This window comes from Carcharhinus amblyrhynchos, unplaced genomic scaffold, assembly GCF_965287045.1.
Source record: "Carcharhinus amblyrhynchos unplaced genomic scaffold, sCarAmb.v2.hapA chromosome_1066, whole genome shotgun sequence".
NCBI lineage: Eukaryota > Metazoa > Chordata > Chondrichthyes > Carcharhiniformes > Carcharhinidae > Carcharhinus > Carcharhinus amblyrhynchos.
In genome coordinates this window covers 14515-24512 of record NW_027650806.1, presented here as the reverse complement: position 1 = coordinate 24512, position 9998 = coordinate 14515, and the positions used below count along the sequence as shown (strand labels likewise).

General features: G+C 48.6%; 1 protein-coding gene across 1 annotated transcript; it reads right to left on the bottom strand.

Moving 5' to 3' along the window:
- Nucleotides 1-1358: 1358 nt before the first annotated feature.
- rflna (refilin A) lies at nucleotides 1359-7008 on the bottom strand. The gene is made up of 3 exons (XM_080184956.1): nucleotides 6714-7008; nucleotides 4793-4902; nucleotides 1359-1984 (listed from the first exon to the last, which is right to left on the bottom strand). Exons 1-3 carry the CDS (start codon nucleotides 6927-6929, stop codon nucleotides 1651-1653), a joined length of 660 nt encoding a protein of 219 aa, XP_080041082.1. The 5' UTR covers nucleotides 6930-7008; the 3' UTR covers nucleotides 1359-1650.
- Between the last annotated feature and the right edge of the window lie 2990 nt (nucleotides 7009-9998).

The following is a 9998-nucleotide window of genomic DNA, read 5'->3' as shown; positions in this document are numbered from 1 at the left end:
CTATTACCCCCAGTGTCTATATTACCCCCAGTGTCAATATTACCCCCAGTGTCAATATTACCCCCAGTGTCAATATTACCTCCAGTGTCAATATTACCCCAGTGCCAATATTAATCCCAGTGCCAATATTAATCCCAGTGCCAATATTAATCCCAGTGTCAATATTACCCCCGGTGTCAATATTACCCCCGGTGTCAATATTACCCCCGTGTTAATATTACCCCCAGTGTTAATATTACCCCCAGTGTCAATATTACCCCCGGTGTCAATATTACCCCCGTGTCAATATTACCCCCGTGTCAATATTACCCCAGTGTCAATATTACCCCCCGTGTCAATATTACCCCCCGTGTCAATATTACCCCCCGTGTCAATATTACCCCCAGTGTCAATATTACCCCCAGTGTCAATATTACCCCCGGTGTCAATATTACCCCAGTGTTAATATTACCCCCAGTGTCAATTTTAAACCCAGCTTGAATATTGGTTTGTTTGTATCTTTACTCTTGTTCCTGATAGAAACAAAGCAGCTGGGGGGCAGGATGAGGCCATTCAGCCCATTGAACCTACACCACCATTCAATATGGTCACAGTAAGAAGTCTCACAACACCAGGTTAAAGTCCAACAGGTTTCTTTGGTATACAAGCTTTCGGGGGCGCTGCCCCTTCATCTCCGAAAGCTCGTGCTGCCAAATAAACTTGTTGGACTTTAACCTGGTTCTGTGAGACTTTGTACTGTGCACACCCCAGTCCAACGCTGATATCTCCACATCAGTATGATCATGGCTAATTCTCTATCTCAATGCCATACTCCCGTACACTCCCTTTACCCCTTCACACCTTCAGAGTCTAAAAATCTGTTTCTTTCTTAAATATATTCAGTGGTTTGGCCTCCACTGCTTCCTGTGGTCGAGAATTCCAAAGGTTCACCAGCCAAAGCGAATAGGTTTCTCCTCATCTGAATCCTAAGGTCCCACCTCATATCCTGAGACTGCCCCTTTGTTCCTGACCCCCTCCAGCCAGAGGAAGCGACATTCCTGCACATCCACTCTGTCCAGCTCTTCCTGAATTTTATACATTTCAACGAGATCCCCTTCATTCTTCTAAATTCCAGTGAAAACAGCCCAGTGTAACCAATCAGCCGCAATAATGGTAAAAACAACTGTTTGTTGATCAGATCCAGTCAAATCCACCCACCATCCAATCAGATCTACTGACCATCCAATCAGATCTACTGACCATCCAACCAGATCCACCCACCATCCAATCAGATCTGCCAACCATCTTGTCAGATCCATTTATCATCCAATCAAATCCACTCACTGACCAATCAGAGCTACCTACCATCTGACCAGATCCACCTATCGCCCAATCAGATCCACTCACTGCCCAATGAGATCAACACACCACTCAATCAGATCCACCCACTATCCAATCAGGTTCACCCTCCTGTTATTTTGCTCCAATGAGATGTGAAATGTTTTTTGGTGTTTGATTTATAATTAGATCCTCTGGGCTCTGAAGGAGAGGATTCCCGGGGAGTGAATAACATTTAAAAATGTCTTCAATAATTCCACACGGCAGAGCCTGTGGACAGGGGTCATGAACCCTAAATACTTCCAATCACCATGGCAGCTGGTGGGTCAGAGGTCAGAGGTCCTCCATGTAGATGAGGCAGGGATTGACCTTGTCGATAGTTTGCAGCTGGACACTGGACATGAAGTGTCTCCGGGGGGTCACTGCGTTGTAACTCAGGGTGGTCCGGTAAACGTTCTTTGTGTGTTTCGGGAAGATGATGGTGGTGCTCTGAAAGTGGAGAGCTTTCTGTCTGGGCTCCAGGGTGAGCTGTGATTTATAATTTCTCCATGTGGAGTTAGGGATGGTGATGACTGTCTCGCTGTAGGAGGTGACGGCTGGGATTGGCTGGTAATAGACACAGTCCCGGTAGTGTTTGTCTGAATTATAATTCACAAGCGAATGGCATCTGTAAAAACACAAACAAAATGAAGAAAAGTCAAATACATCTCCCTGAAATAATCACAGCCAGGAACCCTACCCTGCCAGGGACATCCACCAGAATAAAATCCAGCAATCAAAGAGTTAAATTACAGGGAATGATTCCACAAACTGGGATTGGGCTGTCTGGAATCGAGGAGATCAGAGAGTGGGTTCATTAAAGCTTTGAAGACACTTTGATCCAGTTTGTGAGGATTGGATAGGATGTTACCAATCAGGTTTAGGAAGACAGGAGATGGTGGTGGGGGTGTGTTGTTGATTAGAGATGATAGTGATTTGGTTTGATTTGATTTGATTCAGAGTCATAGAGGTTTACAGAATGGAAACAGGTTCTTGCTGCCCTTTGTTTTAAAACCCTGAGCTAATCCTTGGTCTATATTACTCTATACCCACGTTACCCATGTGACTGTCTAAATACTTTTTAAAAGCCAATAGTATTAGTGATTTCATTTGATTTGATTTATTACAGTCACTATATTAGCATACAGTGAAAAGTATTATTTCTTGGGTGCTATGCAGATAAAGCATACTGTTCATAGAGAAGGAAAGGAGAGGGTGCAGAATGTAGTGTTATAATCACAGCGAGGGTGTAGAGAAAGATCAACTTAATGTGAGGTCGGTCCATTCAAAAGTCTGACAACAGCAGGGAAGAAGCTGTTCTTGAGTTGGTTGATACGCGGCTTCAGACTTTTGTATCCTTTTCCTGACGGAGGAAGGTGGAAGAGAGAATGTCCGGGGTGTGTGGAGTCCTTAATTATACCGGCTGCTTTTCCCCGAGGCAGCAGGAAGTGTAGACAGAGTCAATGGATTGGGGCTACATTCACAACCTTTAGTAGTTCCTTGCGGCCTTGGGCAGAGCAGGATCCCAGACCGAGCTGTGATACAACCAGAAAGAATGCTCTCTATGGGGCATCTGTAAAAGTTGGTGAGAGTCGTAGCTGACATGCCAAATTTCCTCAGTCTTCTGAGAAAGTAGAGGCGTTGGTGGGACTTTCGTAACTATAGCATCAACACGGGGGGGCGGGGGGTGGGGGGGACCAGGACAGGTTGTTGGTGATACGATATTGAGGAACAGATGATGTGGAATCTATATCAATCGAGTTAAGAAACGACAAGGGGCAGAAAGCATTGGTGGGTGGGGGTGGTTTACAGACCAGCAAACTGTAGCAGTAATGCTGGGAAAATCAGAGATACGTGTGTTAAAGGAACGTCTGTGAGTGTGGGCAACTGTAACCTGCATATAGATTGGGAGAGTCAGATTAGTCACAGTGCAATAGAGGAGGAATCTCTGGAGTGCGTACGGGATGGTTTTCTGGGAATTTGAATTGGTTGTTTTTTTTGGAAACTCAAAGGCGGTCTCAGGTTGTGTTTGTGAATGATTCCCTGTCGCCTGGTAAAGAGAAACGTGAGTGACAGGTCCCCTAACTACTAGTCAAAGCAGCTGATTGGTCAGGAGCTCCTGGTGAATAGTTTTAATTTATTAAATAGTTTATTACTTAATCCTGAGCTTGGGACTAAAATATGGAGGAATACTGCACAATAATAACAGAAATGTTTGGTAGGAAATGAGGTTCCTAATTAAATTACACCCCGAGCCAACATATTATTTAAAGGAAGTAACAAACTTCATCGAGTGGGTCGCTGTGGCAGGAAACCTCAGACCCATGAAGTGCTCCTCATGCACCATGTGGGAAACAATGGGGCAATTCTCCCATCGCAGCCCACAAGTTTTCTGGTGGGTCAGGCTGGGAGGTGTGCGTTGTCAGCCTTTTTCCGGGATTTGCATATGTGCCGGGAATGCATGCTCATGTCCCAGAGCCGGAGAACAGTTGGAGATCAGATCGTGCTGGAAACTGACGGGAAGGGAGGTAAATTATTTGAATCTTTTTTTCATGTAATTTAAATATATTTTACATGTGATTATCGGGAACTTGCTGGGCCCAATTAAATCTCCCACCCCGCCAGGAGTACTTCATTCCAGCAGCGTTTGGACTAGCCCCCCACGTCTGGGGGACTGGTGAGACCCCACCGGAATAAAGGAGGAGCAATTGGGGCCCCCCAGCGTGTCGGGCAGTGGGAGATGGTGGTGCCCCTGGACATGGGCCCCCTGGCAGTGACCAAGGGGCAAAGTGCCCTTGCCCAGAGGCCACTTTGGCATTGCCCATTGAGTATTGGGCAGTGCCAAATGGGTGGGACCTATTGTGGGTGGGGCCTAAGTGTAATTGATGGGGTGGGGGATTCCGCTGCCACTCTACAAGGCGATGGTCTGGGCTGGGGGAGGGCAATGATCAGTGGGGGGTAGCCTGCCTCTGGGAGGGTCAGCAGAGGGGGGTCGCCGCTGCTGGGGGGGGGAGGGGCTGGGCTGGGCTGGACATCAGGGTGCTGCAGGGTGGAGGGGGCTAGGAATTGTGGGGGCTGTGATCAGGCCGTGGGGGTGGAGCTGAAGGGACGGCACCGTGGGGGGTCCTGGGCTCACCAGCAAACGGGGAGGCCAACAGATCGGGGTCACTGCGCATGTGCAGAATTCCAGAACGATCAAACTCCACCGCATATAGGCCCCCCCCCCCCCCCCACCCGGGTTTTTAATGATATTCACGATTGGGCCCTCGGCCGTGTACAGAGTGCGGGGATTCAGGTGAGAAGCTGAACTGACAGAACAGGCAGGATCTAGAACAGATTTCCCATCAATTCAGAGCTTTTCGGAGAATCACCCCCCAGATTTCCCTCAGATTTTACCGTATTCCCCTCGGTCTTTAGAGAATCAGTTCACATTTACCGTATCTCCTGAGCGGATTCACAATTGAATTTGATGCTTTCACCAAAGAAGACAGGGTGCATTCTGGGCCTGGGTTCCAGTGGGGCTGAATTCAGAACGATATAGGGAACCTGCAATCAAAGCAGAGCAAATGATCAGGAATAGCCAGACACCCCCCAAACATGGCCAGACACTTCAGGTGATATCTAGACACCCACAAAAAATTGCTCCTGTGACATTAGTGTACCTTTAAGAGATTTCTTTACAAAAATTATGTTCTCTGCAGTTGTAAGTAGTTGGAAAAACTTGGTTTGTTCCCACTGAAACGACGGAGGTTGAGGGGAGACCTGATAGAAATCTACAAGATTGAGAGGCATGGACAGAGTGGATAGTCAGAAGCTTTTTCCCAGGGTGGAAGAGTCAATTACTCGGGGGCACAGGTTTAAGGTGCGAGGGGCAAGGTTTAAAGGAGATGTACGAGGCAGATTTTTTACACAGAGGGGGGTGGGTACCTGGAACTCGCTGCCGGGGGAGGGAGTGGAAGCGGATACGATAGTGAGTTTTAAGGAGCGTTTTGACAAATCCATGAATAGGATGGGAATAGAGGGATACGGTCCCCGGAAAGGTAGGGGGTTTTAGTTCAGTCGGGGCAGCATGGTCGGTGCAGGATTGGAGGGCCCTCGGGCCTGTTCCTGTGCTGGAATTTTCTTTGTTCTTTGATGGTTACAGACAGATTGTCAAATAATTTCCAGTAAGTATTTGATGAGGTGACACAGCAAAGATTATTGCAGAGAATAAAATCTCATGAAATGGGGGTAGCACTGGCACAGATTGAAGCTGGGCTGACGGGAAGCAGAGAGTCGGCATAAATGGGTATTTTTCTCGTGACAGGAAGTGATGAGTGGCACAGGCGTCAGTGCTGGGACCTCAGTGTTTACAGTTCGTATCAAAGACTCGGATAAAGAGATTGAAGATATTTTTACTAAATTTGCTGCTGACAAAAAGATAAGTCGGAAAGTAAGTTGTGAGGAGGATGTAGAGATATAGACAAGTTATATATAGAATACAGGATGTAGAGATATTGACAGGTAGGTGAGTGAGGAAAGCTCTGGAAAATGGAGAATGATGCGGGAAAATTGAAATTGCCCATTTTGGCAGGAAGAATAAAAAAGTTTCTGATCCAATGGTGAGAGATTGTAGAACTCTGAGGTCTGGGTGTCCTGATACGAGTGTGCAGGCTCCGAAAGCAATTGGGAAATAGAATGTTATTGTTTATTGTGAGGGGAATTGATTATAAACCTGCACATCCCCTCGGTGTCCGGGGGTGGGGCGGAGAGGGGAGAGATTGGCTGGGCTGGATTGCCCCTCGGTGTCGGGGGGGTGGTGTACGGGTTGGGGGATTGGCCGTACTGGATTGCCCCTCGGTGTCGGGGGGGTGGTGTACGGGTTGGGGGATTGGCCGTACTGGATTGCCCCTCGGTGTCGGGGGGGGGGGTCGTGCCTCACAAACCTTAGAGTTTTTTGAAAAGGTGACCAAAGAGGTGGATAAGGGTAAGGCAGTTGACGTGGTGTATATGGATTTTAGCAAAGTGTTTGATAAGGTTCCCCATGGTAGGCTACTGCAGAAAATACAGATGCATGGGATTGAGGGTGATTTAGCAACATCAACTGCACTGCCCTCATCTACCCTCCCCGTCCCCCTCCCCGTCCCCCTCCCCGCCCCCGTCACCCTCCCCGTCACCCTCGTCACCCTCCCCGCCCTCGTCCCCGTCCCCCTCCCTGCCCCCGTCCCCCTCCCCGCCCCTGTCGTCCCCGTCCCCCTCCCCACCCCCGTCCCCCTCCCCGCCCCCGTCCCCCTCCCCGCCCCTGTCCCCCTCCCCGCCCCTGTCGTCCCCGTCCCCCTCCCCGCCCCCGTCACTTTCCAATGTAATATCCTTCCTACCAGTTTTCCCTCTGGGCTGAGTGCTGCTGGTGCCGGGGTCGCCCTGGAGATTGTTGACTTTCCGTTATCCTCAGCAGTCCTTGGAGAAAGTGTGAGGAAAGGCAGGTTGGGAGCGGGAGGGAGCCCGGAGTCCAGACTGTCCAAGAACACTTCCTGCTTCCAACACTTTGTCTCAAAGTGATCATCCATTCCCTGCAAGCTGGGGTGACCCACCATCACTGGGTATCGAACTCACTCAATCTCAGAGCTTAATCATGAGACAGAGTTCCAGAGAGTTCCAGAATCTCAATCAGGAAGAAATCTGCAAAGAGAGAACAAACTGGTAAAAGACTTCAGGGCAAGAACTCAACTCTGAGGGAATTGGGAATAGAGAGAGACAGAGAGGAGGGGAGAGAGTTAGAGACAGAGAGAGAGTTAGAGACAGAGAGAGGCAGAAAGAGAAACAGAGAGGGAGAGACAGAGAGAGAAACAGAGGGAGAGAGAGAGGCAGACAGAAAGAGACAGAAAGGGACAGAGAGAGACAGGGAGAAAGAGAAACAGAGAGGGAGAGACAGACAGAGAGAGAGAGAGACAGAAAACGATGGAGGGAGAGAGACAGAACAAGACAGAGAGAAACAGAGGGGGAGAGACAGAGAGAACGAAAGAGACAGACAGGGACAGAGAGAGAGACAGAAAGAGAAACAGAGAGAAAAACAGACAGAGAGAGGGAAGAAAGGGGGAGATAGAAAGAGAGGGAGAGACAGACAGCGAAAGAGACAGAAAGACACAGGGAGAGATATGGAACGAGACAGAGAGAAACAGTGAGGGAGAGACAGAAAGAGACAGAGAGAGAGAGAGAAAGAGACAGAGACAGGCAGAGGAAGAAACAGAGAGACAGACAGAAAGATAGAGAGAGAGAGAGAAAAACAGAGAGAGAGAGAGACAGCAAGAGACCGACATACAGACACAGAGAGAGACACAGAGAGACACAGAGAGAGAGAGAAACAGAGAGAGAAAGATAGAGAGAAACAGAGAAGGAGAGTGAGACAAAGAGAGAGAAAAAGATAGAGAAAGAGACAGGGACACTCGCACACTCCCACACCCACACACACACAGGTACAGAGTGACACTCACTGTGAGAGTAACACTCTGAGCATTTTGCTATCTTACTCGCTGTTGTGAATCAGGGAGTGTGGGACTGGGAGTGTGTGTGCTGGGCATACGTTAGCTATTAAAGAAATCTCCCCTCAGCAGCCTGGCAGCCAGCCAACCAACCAACACTGTGCAAGCTCGACAACACACTGGCAGTTTATTAACCATTTCCACTTCAATCTCCAAGTTACATTTACATCACCCAGTATACACTGCCAATCAGTAACATATACACAGCCACAGTGTACACTGCCAATCAGTAACATATACCCTGCCACAGTGAACACTGCCAATCAGTAACATATACACAGCCCCAGTGTACACTGCCAATCAGTAACATATACACAGCCCCAGTATACACTGCCAATCAGTAACATATACACAGCCCCAGTGTACACTGCCAATCAGTAACATATACACAGCCCCAGTGTACACTGCCAATCAGTAACATATACACAGCCACAGTGTACACTGCCAATCAGTAACATATACACAGCCCCAGTATACACTGCCAATCAGTAACATATACACAGCCACAGTGTACACTGCCAATCGTAAGAACATAAGAAATAGGAGCAGGAGTAGGCCATCCAGCCCTTCGAGCCTGCCCCGCCATTCAATAAGATCATGGCTGATCTGTCGTGGCTCAGTTCCACTTTCCCGCTTTCTCCCCATAACCCTTAATTCCCTTGTCTGTCAAAAACCTATCTACCCGTTACTTAAATATATTTAGCGAGGCAGCCTCCACCACTTCAACGGTCAGAGCATTCCAGAGATTCACCACCCTTTGAGTGAAGAAGTTCCTCCTCAACTCCGTTCTAAACCGCCCCCCCCTTTATCTTGAGGCTGTGCCCCCTAGTCCTACTGTCCTTTCTGAGCGGGAAGAGCCTCTCCACCTCTATCCTATCCATCCCATTCAACATCTTATACGTCTCAATGAGATCTCCCCTCATTCTTCTAAACTCTAACGAGTACAAGCCTAGTTTATTCAGCCTCTCCTCATAGCTCAACCCCCTCAACTCCGGCATCAGCCTAGTAAACCTCCTCTGCACTCCCTCCAAGGCCAAAATATCCTTGCATAAGTGCGGCGACCAAAACTGCACACAGTACTCCAGCTGCAGCCTCACCAATGCCCTATACAGCTGCAGCAAGACCTCCCTACTTTTATATTCAATCCCCCTCGCTATGAAGGCCAGCATCCCATTCGCCTTCCTGACCACCTGCTGCACCTGCAGGCTGGGTTTTTGCGACTCATGCACAAGGACCCCGAGGTCCCTCTGCACCGTCGCCTGCTGCAGTTTTTCGCCATGTAAGTAATAATCCTTCCTACCATTATTCCTACCAAAGTGGACCACCTCACACTTGCCAACATTAAATTCCATTTGCCAGTTCCTGGCCCATTCGCCCAGCCTATCTAGATCCTTCAGCAGACTCTCCACACCCTCCGCACAATTTGCCGTTCCTCCAATCTTGGTGTCATCAGCAAATTTCGACACCCTACACTCGGTTCCCTCCTCCAGATCATCTATATAAATGGTAAATAGCTGAGGACCCAGCACCGACCCCTGGGGCACTCCACTAGTCACCAACCGCCAATCCGAATAGCACCCATTGACCCCCACTCTCTGCCTCCTATTTGACAACCAATCCTCTATCCACGCTAACACCCTACCCCCAACTCCATGTCCCCTGACCTTCTGCAATAACCTCTTGTGAGGTACCTTGTCAAACGCCTTCTGAAAATCAAGAAAGACCACATCCACCGGCTCTCCTCTATCCACCGCCCTAAACACATCCTCATAGAACTCCAATAAATTCGTCAGACACGACTTCCCCTTAACGAAACCGTGCTGCGTCTGCTCTATCAAGCAATTCCCCTCAAGATGCCTCGCTATTTCCTCCTTGATGACGGATTCTAACATTTTTCCTACAACAGACGTTAAACTAACCGGCCTATAATTCCCTGCCTTTTGCCTGGCACCCTTCTTAAACAACGGCGTAACATTAGCCGTTTTCCAATTTTCCGGCACTTCCCCGGAATCCAGCGAGGATTCTACCCTGTCCCAGTGTACACTGCCAATCAGTAACATATACCCAGCCCCAGTGTACACTGCCAATCAGTAACATATACACAGTCACAGTGTACAAAATGGG